This window comes from Peromyscus maniculatus, chromosome 3 (genome assembly GCF_049852395.1).
Source record: "Peromyscus maniculatus bairdii isolate BWxNUB_F1_BW_parent chromosome 3, HU_Pman_BW_mat_3.1, whole genome shotgun sequence".
NCBI lineage: Eukaryota > Metazoa > Chordata > Mammalia > Rodentia > Cricetidae > Peromyscus > Peromyscus maniculatus.
The window spans coordinates 5,938,151-5,962,958 of NC_134854.1; the positions used below are offsets into that span (position 1 = coordinate 5,938,151).

At 39.7% G+C, this 24,808-nt stretch overlaps 1 protein-coding gene across 2 annotated transcripts in view; it reads right to left on the reverse strand.

Moving 5' to 3' along the window:
* Positions 1-736: 736 nt before the first annotated feature.
* Positions 737-24,808, reverse strand: part of Ing3 (inhibitor of growth family member 3) — a 29,591-nt gene continuing 5,519 nt past the window's right edge. For both annotated transcript variants that reach the window (XM_006994488.4, XM_015987973.3), the window contains 8 exons: positions 13,205-13,301; positions 11,236-11,307; positions 10,000-10,119; positions 9,554-9,711; positions 8,865-9,058; positions 6,702-6,903; positions 5,103-5,141; positions 737-3,202 (listed from right to left, as the gene is read on the reverse strand). In XM_006994488.4, the coding sequence (XP_006994550.1) occupies positions 3,086-3,202; positions 5,103-5,141; positions 6,702-6,903; positions 8,865-9,058; positions 9,554-9,711; positions 10,000-10,119; positions 11,236-11,307; positions 13,205-13,301 (999 nt within the window). In that variant the 3' untranslated portion in view covers positions 737-3,085. The remainder of the gene's footprint in view (positions 3,203-5,102; positions 5,142-6,701; positions 6,904-8,864; positions 9,059-9,553; positions 9,712-9,999; positions 10,120-11,235; positions 11,308-13,204; positions 13,302-24,808) is intronic.

Sequence of the window (24,808 nt, forward strand, 5' to 3'; positions counted from 1 at the left end):
TCAAGGAACAATAGCTAAATATCCCCCCTGCTATTACAAACTATCCCTTGGTTAAGTAAAATGCCCTTCTTAAACCAACTGTTGCTCAGCGTCTGGATTCTTCTGGACATTGTACCTATCTACTTTCAGTCTACATATTGCAGACCACTGGTGTTCCTAGAATGCACATGCTTGGTCTTTAGGGTACAGTTCAAATATTCATCCTTAGGGCTCCCTCTCTACTGCAGTAATCAATTTCCCTGCTTCCCAACGCTCCCACCGAGCTTCTTATATTCACCGTAGCATTACCAAGATACTGCAATTATTTGTCAGCATGTTGGCTTCCATCATTTCTCTCAACAGAACACACGTTCCTTAATGTATGTCATTCTAGGCATCTAAGTGCTCAACATTTATAAATTTATACAGATATTTTTGAGTTATTTTCTCTTAAAGCCTGTTTGCTGAAAGGGTTTTTTTTTTTTTTTTTAATGTGGGAAAGAAAACTTCAGTATCCACATATCCAAGGAGCTTGCCTCTTATAATCCAAGTTTAACAGACAATAGTTGTGTAAGATTAAAGTTAATTAATTGAATAAAGAAAACTATTTCTAAAGTCCAGGAGCAAAGGACCAACATTATACAAACCTAACATCATTATAAATCTAAAATACGTTAAGTGTGCTTTAAGGAAGAAATGAGCCAAAACTTTGGCTACCCTTAAAAAAGAATGATTGTAAGGTTATCGAACACTCAGCTTCATGTAGGCATTGAATTAAGCCATTTATTGCTTCAAATGTGTCACCATGAACATTTAAATATACACTACAGCAGTAAGGCCTCATTTTTTTTTTTTTCACCACCTATAAACTGTGAACTCACACTTGGGCCTTTTGTACCACCCACTGTTACACAAGTTTTGTACAACAAAGATTCTGAATGTTCTTGGTGTAAATGTAACACAGAATGTTAACTGCTGGCCGTGATGCTTTAATGAGGTAGTTCCATGCTTGGCCATGTATGTATGTATATACTACACATATACACAGCTATACCATTTAGTGACAGGTTCTACTCATTTCTAAGTATTTAATGTAAAATTTTGGTGTATTTCTTTATATACAGTTGGTAAGAGAATCAATTCCTGGTCTCAAAGCTTGCTAATGTGTTTTCTAAGTGACTCAGTAGGCAGAACTTGGGAAGTGAATGAATTCAGGGATGCTCCTGACTTGACAAGGAACTTTCTCTCAAAATAAGGTGACTTCCTCTAGCCAGTTCTCATAGAGTCAATGAGTTTGGAATAGCCACACTGTGTGACTACAGGATGTAAATGCCTTTCATCTAAGAATCTCCAGATAGCATATGACTGAGCTAACAGAACACAATTGTTATACATTACTCAAGGCCTATGAAATCTCCATGAAAACACTATCATGAAATCATAACACCCTTGATGATATAAAATACTAAGGACCATATGAACCTGTCTTTGGGGCCAACAACAATTATAAAGTAGCCTGTGGCAGTTCCGCATCACAGGATCTTAGAGCTGAACAACGCTCCTCAGATGTATTAAAGCTCTACCCTTTAGGTAGCACTACATAGATTTAACACTGTCTTTTGATTAAGTTCTAAAAGATTCACAAGTGGGCTTCATTAAAACACAAATCTGATGGACTTCATACATTTCAATAAAAAGGAAGTATGATATAATAACTATCTTTGAAGTTTCAACAATTTTTCCTACCCATCATCCAGAAGGTATTTTAAAGGAACCCTCCACTATGTACAGTCCATCAGTCATTAGCACCTATAGAAGAAGACCTTAGGAGTGCTCTGAAGACATCTACAACAAGCAGTACTTTGGTTTCACGAAGCCCAGGGTGATAAAGACTTGAATTAACTGCCACATCATGGTATCATAGAATTAAACACAGAGCTCAAGTTTAAGGTCTCTTTAGTCATACTGGCCACACTGATTCCAATCCAAACATCTACAGTCATTATTTCCATTTATCTGCTGTAATTAGGTTTCTTTTTTAAACCCTTAGATTCAAAGCAAAGTCAGAGAAATATCTTAGAAAAATACATTTGACACTTCCAATTTACATTAAAAATGTCCTTCCCTTATTCTCATAACACAATTTCCAACCATTATTATAGAAATCATAGATTACATAGCATTCTGCATGCTAACCACTAATCTTTTTTAGATTATGAAAATTAGAAATAAATTGCAATTAAGAAATTTTCATAATTAAGTGTGTAAAGTATAAATACAAGTTATTTTTTTAAAAACTTTATTTTAACACCTAATACAATTCCAATTTAAGGATTACTCGCACAAAAAAATAAACACATTTGGTATAAAAATGTATCACTTTAACGCCCTTTCCCCCATAGGCCCCACCCCCACCCTCTTGAGCTGCACTCTATCTGGATGCAGAACATACAGACTAATGGCACGAATCAGGTTTCACCTACAGGAGTTTCTGTTTATGTACCCAGGTACTCTAGAGGACACCAGCCCACTTTATGACATGAACCAATCCCTTCAGCCTGCTGAATGAGTTTCACAAAGAAACAAAGCTTATTATAAAGGCATCTTAAAAACCATTATCGTAAATCCTTTTTAGAAGGACTGACTTTTTTTTTTGTTTTTTTTGTTTTTGTTTTTTTTTGCAACCATTTATATACAGTGTAACATAACAGCTCTGGAGTACAGTACATGCAGCAGAATATACCTGTTGAATATAAAATACTTTCTTAAAATCTTCATCGTTGGAATTCTTTGAAGTTTAAATTATAGAATGCCCATTACTTTGAGAAAATGGTTGAGGAGTACAAATGTCTGCATATGTTGGCCACAGAAATAATCCAAGGCTAACTGGAATAATATTCTTAGCACACCAGGAGTGCATAAATAATTTACTTACATTATTAAAATACAACTCATAAAATTCAAGTTCGAGATCTTATAGGATTGTCTCTGTAAATCCTTTAAGTGGTTGCCTAGAAATGAGTCGTCTCTTCTTCCTCGTGTCTGACTTTCTGAGTCCCGTAAAAAATGCCACGCTGAAGCTCCTCCTTCCTCCAGGGAAGCAGCTCTATTTGTGCCGACTGCCCCTCCTCTTCATGGCGGCGGTGCACTGTGGACAGTACCACTTCCCCTTCGGGGCTTCTGTCAAGCCAACACACCCATAGTGGAACCACTCTATCGGGCACTGGAAAACAAAGTGAAAAAGAGTGTTGGGACTTCTAAAGACTAGATGGAAAAAGTGCTCAAGACAGAGTATTTCAATAACCAAAGTGAGATCCGTGCAATCATATTTCTTGATCCCGGCAGTGCCTTAGAGGTTACTGAGTTCAACTGATCTGCCTCATGGACCAAGAACTGGAAGCACAGAGAAAGGATGCTTCTTTGATAAGGAGGTTCGTGGACTCTACAATCTGAACACTAAAGAATGAACATTCCCTCACTGTCATCTACTTGGACCGCTAGGCAGAGCCATCTTCCAAAGACAAAAGAAGACGAATCTTATAGAAGAAGGAAAGTACATTGAAGATTTGAAGACATTCAGACCTAAGTGTTCTAGGAAGTGGAATGAGCTGGCTGTAAGGAAAGACATCAAACCTAAGTGTTCTCCTAGGAAGTGGAATGAGCTGGCTGTAACTAAAGACATCAAGTGGACAGCTGTGCTTCCTTCCTGGTGCTCCATCCAGAGACACGGAGAAAAATCCTCTGTGAGACGTTCAGAAACTCTTCTTTCCACAGGAGTCATGACACCCACAAGAGCACAGGAGGAACCAGGGGGACCCCAGAGGACATGGACTCCCAGTCAGCTCTGGAAATGGGGGGGGGGCACTGCTTTGAACACACACACACACACACACACACACACACACACACACACACACACACACGACTGCACAGGGCGGCTGGGGAACACACTGTTCCCACCCTGTCAGGGAAGGAACACACACGACTGTCACTGCGTCAAGCCAATCTTTGGTGTTCCTCAGAGTGTTTTACAAATTCCACTCTTGTTAGCATTAGGATCCGACACCACTGGTGTCACCACTGCCAGAGGGCTCCAGTGAGGGCTCCAGCTACTCCTCTGAAGTGGGAAAGGATCAAAAGGGGCCCTGCTGTAAGGCTGGCAAGGAATGAGTCAAAACCACTGACAAAATCTGCTCAGTATTTAGTCAAACACGTATCTTTAACCAAAATTAAGTCCCTGCCGTGGTTTGAACATGAAATTTTCCTGAGAAGCTCCGGGGTTTGAACAGTTGGTCCCCAGCTGGTAGCACCGTTTAGGAAGTCTCTAGAACCTTTAGGAGAGGGAGCCTTGCTAGAAGTACTTCACTGAGGACAGGTCTGGGGGTTTTACAGCCTGCTACTACTTCTGCTTGCTGTCTCACTTTCTGTCTCCTGCGTGTGGGCGAACTGTTTATTACTAGGCAGCTTCTGGACTGCCAGGCCAACCACAGGGTCCTGCTACTGTGCCTCCCCTGCCAAGATGCACTGGATTCCTCTGGAACTGTAAGCCCCAAACCCCTTTTCTCTCCCAAAAGCTGCTCTTCGTCAGGGCATCCTTATCAAGTAACTACAGTTTCCTAGGGGAGGAAGCAGGAAAGCCTTCCTTCAAATCTCCCCATTTCCCCATTAGAGACGGCTCGTCCCAGCATAAGTCTCTGGTGGAGGCAATGCTGAGTGCTGCGATAACCAAGGAAATAACCCACATTAGGTCCTCCTTGTTCCCAGGCTCCCTCTGCTTACAAGAATGGAGGACTTTAAAGTCTCATTTCTTCAATGTGGTAAACAGCCTGGACTTTAGCAAACACAGTATCTTTAGCAGAAAGAAAGGGAAGCACTTAGAACTGCCAGAAGTAACTCTCAAGAATTTAATCTGAACCTAACATTGTAATACTCGCTTAAAAAAAGTTAAGCAGGGAACTCATGAAGGGACATGGTCCTGCTGTGGATATGTAGATACTCTGATCAGGAGAATGTAGCTATCATAAATGAAAACCTGATTTTCAGATCGGAAGATACAGTTAATAAGACAAATACTCAATTATCAACAACTTTTTACATTCCAAATAGAAAAATGCAATACTCACATCTTGGTTATCACATCCCACCATCTCGCCATAGGATACCTAGTTGAAAGAAAATTAGACAAACTAATTATAACTATGTAATAAGCACTGAATCTAAATTAGGTTTTTATGATGTCAGAGAACAGAGAGAAACTCACTGAAAATACAATGAAGGAGTTGGGAATAGGGTGGTTTTGTTATCTTTCTTAAAAGACTATGGGACAAGGGGATATGCCCAGAAACCACCTGCTCTTTGGAAATCTGAAAGAATTCACTACATAAGCCACACAGAGTGGGAGTCAGATTTGTGGTGGTGGTCCTTGTGGGAAAACTTTAGTTTCTTTCTGGCTATCGACCACCTGATGGGTTTTATATCCTCCTGGGTCACTTCTGCATCAACAGAGTCTGCTACTGAGACCAGAAGGAGACAGCAGATGTCCTCAATGACCCTCCACATAGTTTCTTTGAGATAGAGCCTCTCAAAATTAATAACATACATAACAAAACAACAGAAAATATAGCCAACTCTGCTAGAAGTTAATTTATAAGAATATAAAATGGTTTTAAAAGGCACACATACTAAAGCCAACTAAAACAATCATTCATACAAAAGTTCAAATTGGTGCATTGTATTTAAGAGAAAATAATACTTAGTGCTGAACTAAGCTTTAGAAAATGCTATGCATATCAATTTTAGGTAGCAGAAATAGATGTGTATCTTGGTAGACTGTATCAAACATTTATAACATCATTGTATTTGAATGGATTAATATAAAGTTAGTATAAAAGCAATTATGTTGAAAATGATGTTCATAATACTTGTTATTTAAAAGAAATGAGAACTGTAACATAATCTACAGCTAGGGATGGACTAAATAAATTATGGTGCAAAGCATGAGAGCTAGCATTGAAAAAAATTTTAATAAGAACCTTGTTTAGTGAGCAATAGATAGTTACAGGCATACAAACATACCACGTCCATATATCCATATATATTATATGTATATAACTGGTATGGAATGAATGTTTGTGTTCTTCAAAATTCCTATTTTGAAGCCATAACCCCTTATAACTGAAGAGTGGGCCTGTGAGGAGTGGTTATGGTTAAGTAAAGCCAGAATCTGATGGTTCCAGTGGCTATACGAGAAGAAAAAAATGAAGCTGGCACATGCTTGTATATCTGCACAATATGGTGTCCCTGTCTCCCCATGAATACACAGGTAACTGTCTTCAAACTATAAAAGTGGCCTTACCAGGAAGCTAGTCAACAAGTGCCAGAGTCTTGGCCCTCCCAGTCTCCAGAACCATGAGATGAGTCTCTGCTTGGTAAGCCACTTGGCCAGTAGTATATTATATCAGCCAACATATACGCAAGGTACATAGTGGTGTGACATCCAAGTATCTCACCACTGACTGTATTGGAAGGCTGACATTCTGTGTCACTCACATGCTTCTTTATATTCTTGGTATTTACAGCAAATATGCTACTTTTATAAGAGGAAAATTCTGTAAGTAAGTCATCTTGATTTCAGCCAGAATAAAAATGTGCTGAAAATGAAACCGTTATCTTCCTTCTTGTTTATTCAGACTGCACTTTTATAGACAGGCCCACATTTTTACCTGATTACAGATGCAATATCGAGGTTCATTGGGGTCATAAGTCCAGTCAACTTGACTGTTGGAATCAGATTCGGGCACTACTGTTGCTTGCTGGGAGACTTCCTGTACTACAGTTGAAGATGAAGAACATAAAGATAAGGAAGAAGAGGAGGACGAGGAGGAGGAGGAGGAGGACTGCTGGCTTGAAGACTTCGTGTTGTTTCTGGAAAACAATTAAAGAAAGATCAGTCTTCTTTGCTCATCACGAGAGGTCCCCTAAGGGTGACTACTAGTAACTTACATGAAAGAAAAGATACATCCATGCCTGATGCTACCTTAAAGAATCTCATTCAGAAGCAACTTCCCAGAGCAAGGAAAAGCTATATTGTTTTCAATAGTTTATTTTTAAAATAAATACCAGAAAATTCTCTTAAAATGTTTCAACTTTTAAAAATAATTTCTAAATTAAAGTTACTATCTACTATTGACTTAAAACTTTTGGCAGTATTCAAGAATAGCTACACTATCTCACATTGTATTTTTACAGTAAACTGAACAGTTCTCATCAAAACCCTAAATACAAATATACCAAAGTATTTGGTAAAAATCTTTCTAACAAACATCAGGGCATGTGCCCTGTGCCTACCAAGCACAGAATGTCAAAGTTGAGAGTGTCAAAATTCACGAATTGTTCACCACCAACTCTAGAGTTCTAAAGTGCAGAAACTTACTATAAGGCGTTAAATTAAATTTGGGCAATTATATCAATTTTTAAGGTATATTTTACATTGATCATTCTTTCAGGAATTTTATAGAGAAACAATACATTTAAAAATAAAATTAAAATATAATTATTAGATAATTCCTTTTCTTTTCTTTTTGATTTATTTTTCTCTCATATTACATTCCAACTGTAGTTCTCCTTCCCGTCTCCCACAGATCCACTCCTCCTCAGTTTCCCTTCAGAAAAGGGCAGGCCTTCCAGAGGTATCAACCTAACATGGCATATCAAGTTGCACTAAGACTAGGCATAGCCCCTCATATTAAGACTGGATGAGGCAACCTAGAGGAGGAAAAGGGTCCCAAAGCAGACAAACGAATCAGAGACAGCCTCGGTTCCCACTATTAAGAGTCCCATAGCCGGGCGGTGGTGGCGCACGCCTTTAATCCCAGCACTCGGGAGGCAGAGCCAGGAGGATCTCTGTGAGTTCGAGGCCAGCCTGGGCTACCAAGTGAGTTCTGAGTTCCAGGAAAGGCACAAAGCTACACAGAGAAACCCTGTCTCGAAAAACCAAAAAAAAAAAAACCAAGAAAAAGAAAAGAGTCCCCGAAACCACTAAGCTGCACAACAATAACACATGTGCAGAGGACCTCGGTCAGACTCACACAGGCTCCTGCTTGCAGGTCCAGTCTCTGAGACCCTATGAGCCCTCGTTAGTTGATTTTGCAGGCTATTTTCTTGTGAGATAATTAATTCTTTTGGCCTAGCATTTATCCCTTTTATATCTTCAGACAAAGGGTCTCCTCTGTAGCCTTGGCTGGCCTCAACTCCCTATGTAGACTAGGCTGGCCTTGAATTTGAGGTAATCCTCCTGCCTCTGCCTTCCAAGTGCTAGGCATACAGATGAGCATCATCATGTTTGGCTTGAATTTTCAGTATGCATAAGTACTTGGTGTATCCATTACCTTAGATGAATAGTGGCAAATGATGAGTTTTCATCTCCACAGTTCACACAACCACCCTAAGTCGCTCACACACCAAATCTAGGGATGTTTTCATATAATCAGTTTTGGGGACATAAACAAAAATTCAGATGCTTTACTTTTAATCAAAATGAAAAATCTTGTGTAAAAAACTTCCTGGGATACAATTTGTACTTTATATTAATTAACCATGAACCACCTAATTAAAAATGGAAACAGTATCATAAAATGATTTATCTGAAAGAATAAAAGAAAGTAAAAAGAAGTCATTTATATACAAAGTCAGAAAAACTGCAAACGACTTTAACAGTTGAAAGACTTCCAGCCTGCAAGGTAAGGAAGGCAGTGCAAACAGCTGTCTGCCTGCCCGCCCTAGCATTCAGCTGGGGCCACTGCACCCGCCTTGGTTAATTCCCGGAGGCCCAGCTGAGGCACACAGTACTGAGCAAAGGCACGCAGCACATCCATTACAGAACTTACTTGCTCTTCCTGCCACTTCGTGAGTCAGCTGCCGAGGAACTGGCATTCTGTGTTAAGGTCGTCATGAGTGCCGATGAGGAGGAATAGCCAGCTGTTTCTCTGGGCATCGAAAATTCTTTTCCCAGCTGAAAGTCATTATTCTTAAATGCTTCATAACTGGCTTTTAAACTTGATGTTCTTCGTCCTTCTTTCATCTTAAGTAGACATACATTGACAGCATTAATATATGTAAATATATATTTTCTCCTTTAAGCGGTACAAGTTATGACTATTTAAGTCATTTCATGTAAAGATTCAAAATCATTTTTATGCTAACTTGAGAAAAAATATGGGAAATAGAACTTCTTAACTTGCACTGTGTGCAAACTACAGAAATGAGCTAACTGCAGCCAACACAAATGCAGCAGAAAGCCCGACTGTGGAGAGAGAACAGTAACAGTCCTCACAATGAGAACAAGGCTGCTGGAGCACTGACTGGGAGAAGGTCGGTGTGCGAGATGCACGATGCATCACGCTCCACCCACTGGCCCTCTGCAGTATTAATAAAGCACCACCCAGCCTAAACGCCCCACTTCAAACCGAAACCACACGGCATCTGAACCCCATCTCTTCGCACCCAGGGGTCGCTCTTGGGGTCTGCCAAGGACAGGAACAGAATGTACCATCTGCCTCAGAACCCTGCCTGGTACCTGGGCTGTTGCTTGCACTGCTTGAGCTGCTGCCATGGTGATGGCCCCTGCACCAGTCCCTGAAGATAAGGAGCCAATATTATAGGATGCCAGGGGCTGGGACGAATTCACGTTGTAAGCATTGTTGGAGGAAGCTGTGGAATTATTATTTCGACAACCTGTAAAGAAGTAAAGAAAAAAATCAGTCGCAGAGAACACAATGTTACTGAGTTTAAACTACATTATTTATTATCATTTCCAATATATATAATCATTAAATTTAAATTCTTCAGGTACTTTAGGAATTGAATCAAAGAAAAATGGAAGCCAATTTTCCCTTTTCTACTCTCCACATGTAGACTGTACAGGTGACACATGTATGAATTATAACCCTGAGAGCTTCTCCATCCCCTTATTCCAACACAAACAAAACAAGTGAATTATCGCATTGAAGAAAACAAACTTACCCAGTGTGTTCTCCTTAGAAGCATCAGATGTAAGGGTGGACAGAAGAGCTTCAGATTTGAATTTCTTTTCGGGGATATGATCTGTTGCTGTATGGTGAGAAGTTGGATTATATTTCCTTTCTGAATAAAGAGAAAGAATTCACACAATTTTAAACTTTAGAGGACTATAGACAGGGCATAAGAATACTTCTACCTTTTTATAAGCCAGTACAGTTACAATCTAGGTTCCCCATGAAATGGTCATTGAGCTCACCAAGGAGAGGACAAGCAAACAGCCTCTGCCACGCTTCACCGAGAGAGTAGACACTTCAAGCGCTTCAGAAACTTTAGGAGCAAAATACTAAAGACAACCCATGATGCACTACGGTTTCACATATACCATGAGAGGAAGTCCATTTTAATATATTGCCTATCATTGAGAATAGCTTTCAATTTACCACTCTTTCCTATTGAATTATCATGTCAAAAAAATTAAAGAAAGCAAGACTATCTACTAGCCATTCACACATCAATTCCTTTACTCACTAACTCATTAATAGTAAGATTCTATCACACGCTAAATGTTAGGCTAAGCACTGAGAGTCAAGACTGACCGAGACATACCTTATGAAGAAATATTGTTCAGGTCAGCCACGATACTCCCTAGGTCTATGGAAGCTGGTATGTGCTGCTGGTATTTCTATACACTCTCTCTATGTTTGTTGGGGGGCCATCCCACCCCCACTTTTCCCCGGAGTACTCTTGAGCAGGAGCAGCAGGAAATATTAGATAGAAATATTGCTAGAGAGAGACAGACAGAAACATAGAATAGCCTCGGGAGGGCCTGAATTCTTATCCATCAGGCCCCGACTGTATCTGCCCAAAGGGCTTTTAAAGGAATGCCAAGGGGTGGAACAAAAGACCTCCACCCAGGCACGGCCAAGTGCAGACTCTTCCAACCACCTGGCAACTTTGCCCATGGTCAAATCATCCCCTCATGCAGCTCTACTGTGTCAGGCAAACTCAGGTCTCACAGGGAAACCTCTGAGGACTCCCACATATGTTTATAGAAGAGCCTGCCTGTTCCCAGATTAAATACACTTTGCTTAAATGTGAAAGTCTGTAAGTAAACGGTGACAAAAGTCTATTTTTAAAAAGAGAAAGGGAAAGATATTTCTCAATTGGTTATGTGGAGTTAATAAAGAGAATATATAGGTGACATTACTGAGTTTTAAACTATACTTCAATCAAACTTACTTTCCACAGGAGTATGTGAATGAGCGTGGTGATTGTTCACTGGCTGAGAAGGAGTATCTAATTCCAAAGATCCTAGAGAGGGCACAGAAACAAACCAGAATTAAATGTCACCATAGAACTTTACACATCAACCAACCATAAGCAATGTGTCCCCTCACAGATGACTGCCCAACTCTGGTGCATAGCCTATCATTTTAGCTAGACATGTGGAGGGTCATAACCTTTGATTTCATCCTGAACAATCCTCTCTCTAAGCCAAGATTCATTTCTCAATATTCACTTTAAGTATACAACTATTCAAGGCATGCTACTGTCTAATTAGGGACTCTCTGGTGCTGGGTAATACATAAATAGGAAAAGGGAGCATCACAGCTCTATTGAGGGTGAGATCTAAAAAATTCAACCTAGCAAAGATTCACTAGGTAATCCTCAAGGTCTAGGTATGAGGACATTACTGCACACAGAGAAATTCTTTCAATCACGAAAATGAAGTGTGACACTGACAACTCCAGGAAAGAATTCAGGGCTTTGCCCACAAAAGGTGAAGGGTATAATTCCTAATGCCAAACCTGAAAATACTTCTAAAGGAATCCTCTGAGTTTATTCCCTTGAGATAAAGTCATGCCAGGGGGTAGGGTGGAACCGTTTTTGTAATGTGATCCTGTTCCATTTCATGTGTCTGTGTCCTCAGAGTAGATGTTTTTATTAACCCTCCTGAAGCAGTGAGTAGGCGGGCATGGGGTATTGTTATCCACAGCTACCACCAGCATTTCCAAAGGGAAAAAACCTTCAAAGGCAGTTATACAATATTTCATTTTGTTCCCCAATACCCATTATCCTCAGATAGGTTTCCTCCAGAATAAAGGTATTGCCAGCAGAGAAGACATTATGTGAAGCGACGATTTACTTTTAAATTTAAAAATGCAATTCTCGCTAACAGGCCCATGCCTGGCTTCTCCAGATGAACCTCACATGTCTGATAAACACAGAGCTTGGGTACCCTGCAGTCATGAAACCCACTATCTGGCAGGAGACCCAGGAACAAGTGCTGGCTGGTGAACGCACCAAGGTACAAGGTCTGTTGGAACACCGTAATTGAATTTTCACAGAACTCACCCTCAACACTCTATACCTCCTCTGGCCCTACTACCAAACTATCTGCTTTCATTTCACCTATTTAGGTTGGAAGAGATTCTAAATCAGTTAAAAACAGAGATCTTGTTCACATTTTGAGGAAGTCTCCAGAGTTAAGCCCAGGAAGTATCTGGTACTAAGTTGGAGTACTGCAGGCTAAATCTTGATAGATAGATAGATAGATAGATAGATAGATAGATAGATAGATAGATAGATAGATAGATAGATAGGTAAAAATACACTAGCATGGCTTCTTCTGATAAGGGGAGATTTTGGAAACAAAAGAGGAAGTGTCATGGACCCAATGGAGATCTCAGTACACACAGGTGAGGCAAAGCTTCAAGAAGTTCCTAAGGGGAAATCCCATCTTTCTCAAAGCCTAAGCACCTACAAACAGACTTCATTTGTGTCTCACTGTGGCACTTGTATTCCTTTGCCTCTTTCTTCTCACCACTGACCAGATTAGCATACGAAGACATGAAAAATGGAAGGTGTGTCCAATGTGGAGCCAATAATCACAATCACAGTGCTCTAGAACCTGAGGCAACAAGGTTTTATATAGCAAGATCACATCTCAAAGTGAAAACAAGACAAAATGGAAAGACTTTGTATGTTATTTTCATAAAGAGTGAATGGGATGACATCTTGTATTATCTCTCTCAGTGTCGATGACTCAAAGACTTCAATGCTAGACTCCAAGTTATGAGACCCAGATGCCACCCTCCACCAAAGGGCATGCATGCATTGTTTGAAAGGCTTCTGTGAGAAAATGTCTCCATGGTGATTGACACAGGTAACTTTCCACGAGAGATGAAAAACCATAAATTTTACTTACGCCTCTCTAATATTTCCGTAATCCCAGCATTATCAGCTTCCAGCTCCATTTTAAACTTAGCCAGCTCCTGATCCAGTTTTCTCAAGTGGCGATCTACCTGTTTCAAAAAAGATAAAAGATAATACCAAATCTGGGACCCTGCTAGACTTCAGTTTAATGATGAAACTTAAATCTTTGTTTCTTCCAGCAAATTTGTCAATCAACCTACACCTTAGGGTGCTAGGCCAATACTCTCTCAATCTTATGTTTAAGAAACCAGAGTTTCAAATACATTAGAAAACGTTCTATGACCAATTTTCAGAGGTGGGGCTGTGAAAATCCAAGCAAGTGCCATTCTGAGGGCTGGAGGACTAGCAATGCTTCACAATATGCCTAAGTTACCTTCTGCTCGAACTCTACCCTGGAGTCATCTACAGTGTCCTACAGAACTGCCCTTAGCCTAACGAAGGGACACAGGCAATCAGTGCTGCACAGCAGGAAAGGGAACCATTCTAACTGCAGACGTTTATGTAAAGGCTCAAACAAAAGGGTAAAAAAGCCAAAAATCTTCATTTCTGAAAAAGTTTGGCTAAAATGGTTTTATTTGTAATACTACTGCCTTAGTTATGATGGCGAATTTTCTTATGATTTGCTTATAGATCTTTCCAATAACTTAGGAAAATTATGATACTTTCAACTAGCAGTATTCTAATATATTTGTAAGATTAATGTTAAATACTTTCCAATATCGTTGTTCCAAACTTACTATTTTAAAAATGAACAAACAATCCATCACATTCTTTGAACTGTATTTTTCTTGCAACACTGACAAGATCTTTTTTCAAAATCTAGCCTCACTGATTACTGTTGCGACTAATGACAGCAGAGGGTAGAGAAATGGTCCAGTGGTTAGAAATGCTTATGCTCTAGCACAACGTTGAGGGTGGGTACCCACCAGAGCTTAGGTACCTATCACCTGCCTTTGATGGCTCCAGCTGCAGAGGATCCAAAGCCCTCTTCCAGCACCCACGGGCATTTGTGCTCATGTGCACAAACCCATATAACAGATAATCACAAATATGCACAATTAAAATAAAAAACAAAGTCTCAAAAACAAAACAAACAAGTTGCTGGACATGGTGGTTCATGCCTTTAATTGGGGAGTAGAGGCAGGGGATCTCTGTGAGTTCGGGGCCAGCATGGTCTACACAGTGAATTCCAGGTCAGCCAGAGCTACACAGTGAAACATCTCTTCTCTTTTCCACCCCTCCCCCAACAACAGCAAGCCCAACCCAACCCAACCCAACCCAACCCAACCCAACCCAACCCAACCCAACCCACCCCACCCCAACCAACCCCAACCAACCAACCCAACCCAAAACAACCCAACCCAACCCAGCCCAACCCAAGCCAACCCAACCCAACCCAACCCACCCCACCCCAACCAACCCCAACCAACCCAACCCAACCCAACCCAACCCAACCCAACCCAACCAAACAAACTAGAATGGCTTTCTTATATACACCACAATGTACTACAACATAAAACGAAGAAAAAACTCTCAATTGTTCAATTAAGTACTTTGTTTCTAACATGAGGAGGAAGAGGAAAACACCAGCAAAATACAAGATGCAGGACAGATGCTACTGAGGCCAGGTAACTCAGTGTTCTGTGCTTTAGATGTCCTCTTAGTTACTTTTCTGTTGATGTGATAAAAAATCATGACCAAAAGCAACTTTAGGGGGGGAAAGTTTATTTTAACTTATCACTTGTAGCCCATTAACCCAGAAGTAAGGGCAGAAACTCAAGGTAGGAAAATGGAGGCAAGAACTGATTCAGAAGCCACGGAGGAGTGCTTCTTACTGGTTGCTCCTCATGGCCTGTTCGACCTGCTTTCATATAGCACTCAGGACCACCAGCCCAGGGATGGCACCACCCACAATGAGCTCTACAGTGGGTAGCTGTTCTGTCTATGACCTTGAAGCACCACCCCTAGAGATGCAGCAGGGAGGTAACTGCTCTACCTGCCTATGACCTTGAGATACATGCCCCTGGGGCGTGGCCTCTCAGCAACCCTTAAGACCTGAGATGCAAGTAAGCATCCCTCTGCCCTCTTCACTCCCTCGTGGGACTTCCATGCAGGGCTGATTCAGGCAGCTGGAACAGTGTTCCAGAACCTGTGTCAATTCTGTTCTGTACAGTGAGTTTTTCCCCTTAATAAGTTCTTTGCCCTTTAAACAGACTCCATGGATTTCATAGATTTCTTGTTATAGAACTGGGCCCTCCCATATCCATCAATCAAGAACTGAGCCACAGTCTTGCTGTAGCGGTTAGATTAAGAATGCTACCCACCCCCTATTGGCTCATTTGAATGCTTAGTCACCAAGGGTAGAACTGTTTGAAAGGATTATAAACATTAGGAAGTATGGCCATGTTGGAGGAAGTGTGTCACTGGGGGAAGGCTTTAAGGTTTCAAAAGCCCATGCCAGGCCCAGAGTCTGTTCTCTCTCTCTCTCTCTCTCTCTCTCTCTCTCTCTCTCTCTCTCTCTCTCTCTCTCTCTCTCTCTCTCTCTCTCTCTCTCTGCCTACTGATCAGGATGAAGCTCTCAACTACTGCTCCATTGGCCTGCCTGTCCTCACCTAAATTTTAAGACATTACTCTTTCCAATTTTATAAGAAAAACCATAGCTCAGATGGGTTAAGTAACATGCCCAAAGTTATAAAGCTTTTGTATTATAATAAGATTTAAATTTTACCTACATATAATCTATTATGCTTTGTCATTTGTATCTAATGCCTTCTAAAACTGTGTATAGGAACCAACTGTTCTTTTTCTTTTTAAACTCAGAGACATATAATTTAAATAGCAAAACTAGTAATACTGTCCTAATCATTTAAATTTTAAATGTTAGCAACAATCTTCAACATATTACTTTATAAGTTTTCAGTCATTTAAAGTCAAGTTATCGCTTCATATTTACATGCAAATTACTCTTCAGAATTTGGCAGAAGTCATAGCCACAATATTTAAAGTCTTCTGGTGTCATATGTTCGGGATGCTTTTACTCCTATTCATATGACACAGATAACTTTTGAGCATCCTCTAATGGAATTTCCTTTTCAACAAAATAATAACCACAGATCTCCATTATTCAACATATAGTGTCTCTTTCATTGTCAAAATTCAATCTCAGGGGGACTCAGACTAATGAAATGCTCTTATTCCAAAACACTTAACACAACGAAAACCTTCCATCAATTTATCTAAAAAACAATAAACAATGAGCTTCTAATATATACTTGGCACTAGGCTAAATGGCGGGCATGTGAAGACTGTGAGATAAATCCTGGCCTTCATAGAAATTAGAATTTTACCAATAAATCGAAATTCACAAAAATTTTAACATAATAAAGACCTCAAGAAGATACAGTGTAAATGTAGCAAATAAAGATCAGTTCAAAGGGAGTGGTTAAGTAGTGCAAGAATAAAAGATGCAACAATGTGACACTGGGCTGTGGTAGACACAAAGGTATCAATGACTTAGTGAAGAGCACATTGTATTTAAATACATGGAAAGGAGTAATCATACAAAATGTCAAACAGTCAAACAGTATGTTCAGAGTGAAAGAAAGAATGGTCTAGTCTGTAATTTAAAGACTAGAGAGGGGAAAATGCTGGAATCGCAGTTGGGAGGGTGGTCTAAAGTGATATGAAGGTGTTTCCCCCACACCACACACTCAATTCACCCTAGCTTTCTACTTAAAAATCTTTATTCAATATAGCATTGATGAAGTTCATTAGATGGCTCAGAAGAAGCAACAGAATTCATAGAATTAAAAATCCTCAAAACTAATTTCCTACCTCAGCAGGCAGAGCAGCCATAACCACCCTAAGGGTGCAGCTCTGGAAATGGCTTCTTGATTTAAAAGCAACTGTGAACTAATTACTTTAGAAGCAACTCTTGGGCAATGCGAATTATTTTTCTTAAATTTATCATTGCTATACTTACTAAAATAAAATTAGAAGTCAGAAAGTAAGTTGACTACAAGCTCTCTTGTTCTAGTTCCAAATCATTCTATAACCCCAACCACAATGGCTAAATTTAAACTACTGTCTTTCTCCAGAACTCTTCTAAGGCAAAGAAAACATTATTCAGTATATTCATGATCAAAGAATTTAGTCACACTTGGCCTCTTTGTATAAAACAACAAAAAACTATTCCTTAATATTTTAGAGTTGAAATACTTTATTTTTCTCTTTTGAATCTCCCAGTTTTTCAATGTTCAGATTTTACAATGCGTCACTGATGGACCTAAATTAAATTTACATATAACTTTGAAAGTTTCCATATGATCAGTTGCTTCCAAGATAGTCAAATGTTCCAATTTAGACATCTAGTTTGATCTTAAAGAATGGGCAAACAGTTTATTAGGTTCTAAGAGAAAATCCACAGCATTTGAGGCAAGTTTCTTCCATAAGAGGGTTTTGCTACAAAGAAAAAGGTAAATTGGTGTTGGGGGGAGCAGGAAGTAATGACAGCAAAGTACTTTCTAATAAATCATTAAAATGGTTTTTTACATCCCTAAATTATATGACTAGATGAAAACGTGAACTATTCTCCTTTGGTTGAACCAAGTTCCTGGAACATGAGCTACATCTAACTGTCTTCAAAGACAGCAGGGACAGACAACAAATCAAAGGCCAGGCTCACATAATATTCATTTCTTAATTAGAGGATCAGGGGAAAACTCTCAACTTTATTGGTAGAATTTGGGTCTGAAGTTCAGTCATCTCAGGGACAGGCCAGGATATATAAACAGAAGCAAATTCAAGGGTGTTGAGCAGCACCAGACTATGAAGAGCACTCAAGCATTAACTAAAAGCTCTAATTTTAGCAGAGTGCATATAAATCAACTTTATTGGGTATTGCAATATAATACTTCTTAGAGAGTGGTATTTTGTTAAAGAACACAAATAAGTATTTAATGACTGTACTAGAATTTTAGGAAATTATCTAACAAGGTAGTTTTTTGTTTTGTTTCTAGACGTTTCTTTATTTGTAGATGCATAACATGGATTTTTTCCTTAATAAATGGCATAACCAGTATAATGCTGGTCATAAGACTATATCCATTTACTACTGAGATAGAAAGCAAATAAAATGCTACAGTGTAAAAAAGCACAATAAAATCCCATTTTATATAAAACACTGAAACATGAAATCTGACTGTAGACAGGTTCAGTGCCTTTTACTGGAAATGCATATATAGGACAGGTGTTTCAGATTTCAAATGTTTTCAGATTTGGGGGAGGGGTTAGATATAATACAGAGATGTCTTCAGGACAGAATCACATCTCAATACAAACTCCATTTCCATTTCATATATATACACACACACACACACACACACACACACACACACACACACACATACACATATAATCTAAAGGGAATATCCATATCCTGTTTTGCTTGTAACCTGTCACATGAAATCAAATGTGAAGTTTTTTTTATATGCAGCATCATTTCAATACCCACAAAGCTTCAATTCTGGGAAGAATTTCACATTTTAAACCTTCAAATTAGTAAAGTGTACTCAACTACCCTAAAAGCCTGTGTAAGTCAGAGACCAACTTATGAGAGTCAGTTCTCTCCTTTCACCATGTGGGTTCAAAGAATCAAATCCACGTCATCAGGCTTGGTGGAAGGTGTCCTTACGGCCTGAGCCATCTTGCCAAAACAAAGATTTAGTGTTTTAAAATGCTGAACAAATTTTCAAATCTTCCTTTAGAAGAACTCTTTCACAATTATCATATGCATTAGAAAAACTATCTAAATTAAAGACACTAATAAAACATAAGAACATATTAAAAAGAATACTAAAAAGAACTAAGCAAAGACAGGGTCAAGATGGACCCTGGAGAACACAGTAAAATATATACGGTACAAAATATCAGTGGATTTCCATCAAGAACACAGCATGAGGACTGTGTATTTTAGAATAAGCATGAGAGATTTATCAACTGGGGCTGAGCACCCCACGGTCACTTATTCTCTGCATTTGGCCAGTTGTGGATCTCTGTAATAGTCTCCATCTGTTCCAAAAAGCTTCTTTGACGAGGAGTAAGCGCTACACTTATCTGTGAGTTTGCGGATAAGTATTTAGGGTAGAATTACAAATTGTATTGGTTTAGGAAAATGGCTGCAGTAGCTTCTCCTCTAGGGTCTATGACCTCTCCAGCCATTAGTATCTGGATGGGATTACAGTATCAGGCATGGATTTCATCCTAATAAGCAGGACTTAAATCCAGCTAGACAGCTACTGGTTACCCCAAGGTAGAAGCCACCATTGCAGCACTGGGGATATCTTGCTGTGCTTGCTATAAAGTTCGTAAACTTCAGGAAAAATCACAGAAGGCCTGAGGACCAGGACACCTAAGGCTAGATGTCTTCTAGACATAACAGGAAAGCTGCACCCACAAAATTTCAACAATATAATTGCCTAATTAAGATTTGCATAATGAACACCAATTGTCATGCCAACACGAACAGAGAAGTTTCACACCCCTAGAAGAGCTATGGGAAATCATGGCTCGTGAGAGAAGTAGAATCAGTTTTCTCCTAGGATGAACTCTCTGATAGGTTATCTAATCCCAAGTAGTCAGCCATAAATGCATGTATATATGAGCAATGCTAAATAGACTCAGTAAGAGATCTCCCCGCTACATACACACAAGCACATGCACACACACTCACATGCACACACATACACACAGATATGTAGAGAAAAAGATTAGACAATCAATAAATGATAGACAGATCATATGCATGTATACATGTAACAATAATATTTAAAAAGTGGTCATGGATTTGAGAGGCAATGGAGGGGAACATGGGAGGACTTAGAGAGAAGAGGAAGAAGGGTAGAAATGATGAAAATAAGTATTCATGCATGAAATTCTCAAAACCTTAAATTTTAAAAGGGACCAAAGTGGAAACACAACTTAGAAAAGCTACTCTAGTCTTTCTGGCATATGATGAATATATTACAGGGGTTAGGTTCTAGAATCAATGCAAGAGGGTTTTCTAGAGACTAGCAATGCTCTATCTTGTCTGGGCTATGGTTACCATAGTACATACATTAGTCCAAATGTAAGTAATAGATTTAGTGCATGTATATTGTATTCTTTATTATTACATTCTAATTTTTTAAAAAAAGTACTAATAGTACAGCAGGGTAAACAAGTGGGGAGGAATTTATTTAGTGAGTAAAATGAACAGGCTATGGAGAGTAAGTGTGGGGAAGATGGGAACATGGCCTGGAAGAGGACTTTTATTACCCTAGTCTGAAAACCTACAGATCAGTGGATCTCTGAGATAAGGGCTGGGGGTGAGAGAGAGAAGAAAGTCTCAGATAATGTGATTCAGCAATTCAGAATGTTCAGCCTTAAGGGATTGCTGTCTAGTTTATGAAACTAACAGAATACATGGAAAGGTAACTGAGAAGTGTTTCTCTACTTGGGTTGAAGGTATGTGTGTAGGAAATACAAGAGCATCTGATCAAACAATGTATTGTATAGTATGGTAACTGATCTTCCCTGCCCTCTGGACAGGGAATAAAAGAAAATGGTCTATGAGCAATAGTTGAAGAATAAGAAAGAATAAGGGTCAAGGACAGGACCCAAGGAACACCATCATTATGAGTGACATATGAGACCAAGAAAGGCTACAAAGGTTGCAACATTTTAGTAGAGTTTTCACGTCACAATACATGAGCAAATATGTCAGTGAAGAGAAAATGGTAAACTGCATTCAACTTCCCAAGAAAGTCAAAATGGACTACCAGTGCCCAACGGATTAAATAAAGAAGTTAGTAACTGAAGTTGCAAGGGATTAGCAAAGAGAACATAAATTACAATGGATTTAGGAATCAACTGAAGATGAGAGAACATAAAAAAACCTGAATGAGAAACTCAAGAAAGACTGTGCTTCAGAAAGGATTTGTTTGAGTGCCTGTCTATGTGTCTTTAAAAAATAAGGGAGAAGCAAATGTTTAAATGCTGTGATATACAGCCCGACGACGATGACGACGACGACAAGAACAGAAAATATAAGAAAAGAAAGCAATGGCTGAAGATGAGGAACAGAACGCATATATGATACAGCAAAGTCAAAGAAGGTGTTAGAAGGTATAGGAACAGTAGCAAAAGGGAACATTCATAAGTTCAAGACTAGCCTGGACTATATGGAGAGATCTCATCAGAGACAGAGACAGACAGACAGACGGCAGGGTAGGGATGTGGAGGAATAAGGAAAGCTATAGAAAGATGACTCATGGAATAACTGACAGGCAGAGATAATGGCCCAGAGATAACTGCAGAAGCGGTCACTAAAAAGCCTCAAATTACATTCTTGTCAATACGAGGCAAGGTCACATGACTAGAGCGGGGATGTTTGTAGGAAATGAGGGCATTGTTTTGGAATGACCATGGGGAAGAACAATAAAGAAATAGACTCCATTTAAACACAGGACTAATGCATGGTGTCTAATGAAAGGGTCCAAATATTAAGTGAAACCACCCAGTCTGTGGAGGCACCAGCTTCACAGTTGCCTAGTGTCCCCAACTGTGCTAGCTACGAGTGATGGCTGGTGACGACTGTCAGAGCAAGACACCTTAAGATGGCAGGGATGCAGAAGATACTGAGAAAAATGGGGACAAAAGTCCAAGAGCTCAACTAGAGTCTCGGATTAAAATGGACGGTGAAGTAGAAGGAAATGAGGCCCAGATGAAAGAGGTATTTCAGAGGTGGAGAAACTCCCATGACGCTCAGGTTCAGCACATGGAGAATGGAGGAGAGCAGAGTTTATAGAGAGGACGAAAGGACTAGGAGGTCGGCCAATGGCTCACAGGAGAACAAACAAGAACCAGGGCCTTGTTTCTTAATGAATGAAAGGCACTGCTATAGAAGTCATTGAAAGTTGTAGACAATGAAAACAGAGGAAAAATAAAGAGCATTAAATTTCACAAAGGAATTTGTGAAACCTAGTATGTAGGGGCTAGGGAGATGACTCAGTAGTCAAGAGCATATACTGCTTTGCTGAGGACCTGTTTGGCTCCCAGCTCACAACAGCCTCTCCAACTCCAAGGGTTCCAAAATCCTCTTCTGGACTCCAAAGGTGTGTTCATTCTCTCTCTCTCTCTCTCTCTCTCTCTCTCTCTCTCTCTCTCTCTCTCTCTCTCTCTCTCTCTCTCTTCTCTCTCTCTCTCTCTCTCACACACACACACACACACACACACACAGAGAGAAACCTTGTGTTTTTTTTTCTCTCTCTTGGAAACCTTTGTTTTTTCTCTCTTGGAAATCTTGTGTTTTATCTATCTATCTATCTATCTATCTATCTATCTATCTATCTATCTATCTATCTACCTACCTACCTATCTACCTACCTATCTATCTATCTATTGATCGGTATCTCTTTCATACACACACATAATTAAAAATGAAATAAAAAATACTAATATATAAAATCTGTGTTTCTAGTTGCAATATAATACATCAAAACATATATAACATGTAATATTCAAGTCAGAATAAATACGTCCATCTCAACACTTGATCTCTTTTTCTTACAGGCAAAAACAATGAAACCCTTTCTTCTACCTTTGTAAAACAGCATGCAGCAGCAATAGCAGGTACTGTAACTTAGTACCTACTCTCCAACATCCTCCCACAATCCCTAGAATCTTCATAACCTCTGTCCTGATTCTGAATTATGTATTTAGACTCACCTAAGAGATAATGCAGAAGAAAAGGTACTTCAATGGGAAAAAGGGTTATTGAAATAGCAATGGTGTGATTTAAAGGGAAGGGAGGCAAAGAAGCAGAAAGGAGGGAGAGGTGGAAAGAAGGGAAAGGAAAAACAGAAGAGAAGATGGCAAGCCTAGAGATATTAGCAGGTGAAAGAACACAGCTTCAACCTGGAAGGGCTGAGCAACTCCAGCTGGAAAGAAGAGATAGAGTGAGTCTTTAAATGAGTGAAAGCCATCCTAGAGTGGTGTGTGTGCACATGTGCTTGCATGTATGCATGTGCATGTAGACATATGTGTGTGCATTAAATGTGCATGAGATTAAAGTGTCATTTTATAAAGAAGCTGAGGCTAGAGATCAAATTGTTTCTAGAGCCACATTGTCAGTAAAGTAGTTGGACAGGGGTTCTATTCTCATTGCCACAGAATTATGGATGTTCACTTATCATGTCTCCTACCTGTATTAAGAGCCCAGCTTATTATAGCCATTAAAAATAAAAAATAAAAACTTCAGCTACTTTGTTTCTCACCAGAACTTGAGAATATGACCACATAATCCTACTGCTAAAGATACCACACATGGGTAAGACAGAGAAGTCAAGTGAGAACTGAGCTGGAAGCTTCTCCTCACTGCTTTCTCAGTGCCAGAAGACACTCTGCAAGCTGCTGGAGGAGGAAAATCAACACTCTTCCCCAGCTGTAAGCCATGTGTTACAGCAGCAACTGGCCAGGCAAGATGCGTCCTCTGTTCAAGAGTGCCTTGACTGAGACAAGAGCTCACGGATGGGGAGTCAAAGGCACTAGAGGAAAATCTACTACTGTGGTTTTGCTAAATGGTTAAGTTGTCAAATTTCCTTCTCAATACTCATGTTTGTATGTACACGTTAGTGCCCTTCTCAGCCGAGCCTTTTATTACAGAATATGGCAGTTAACGCAGAGAGTCTGAACTAACTAGTCAACGTGCCAAGACTACAGGATGGGGTGTGCTCAGCCCTAAGGGGGACATCCACATAATCCCTTCCAAGGCTTGGGGAACATGATGGTACAGTCAGAGACTGGGAGATGAGAAACAAGAACCACATCTTCTGACGTGCCACAGCACTGTACCGGTGAATTCGTTTGCAGCTGCGGTTACTTGCACAAGATCGAGCCTGTCAGTATTTCATCATGGACAACAGAGGGACCTATGAGGTCCCACCCTCCCTGAGGGTCTGTGGGCAGCTAATGGTTGCTGGAGAGTGGGGTAACATTTTCTTCCGTGGTGGAGCCGCTGCCAAGTTGCCCATGCTCAAGAAAATACCCTCCCACCCATGCTTGCGCAGAGAACTCTAGCTGAAGTGGCCACACAGTAAACGACGCAGATGTGGGAGGCTGGCTTCCTGAGAACAGTGAGAGTTTCAGCAGAACCACCAGTTAAAACGACTAAAATTCATTATACACATGCGATATAACTGTCCAAGGAGAAAAACAAGTAAACTAATAATAAAAAAGAGTATAACTCATCTGTAAGATACACTTCTACCCTTAGTAACTAAGGTCTTAAGCATTTTCAGAAGCCTCAGCATATACTGGTTTTTCAAGAAAGCTTTGCTTTTTTTAACATCAGTTTATTTTTGCAACTGTCCCTTTCAACCACTTGTCAGTCCAGCAAGATCAAAAAATTAAAATTAAAAATTCTACTATACAAAAACAACAGCATACTTTCTTTTATGATACTGATATTGTACTTTAATGTAAGCATTTATACACACAGTGGGTACCTTTTGTCCTTGTTAGCTTTAACTGTCAACTTGCTAGCCTAGAGTCATCTGAG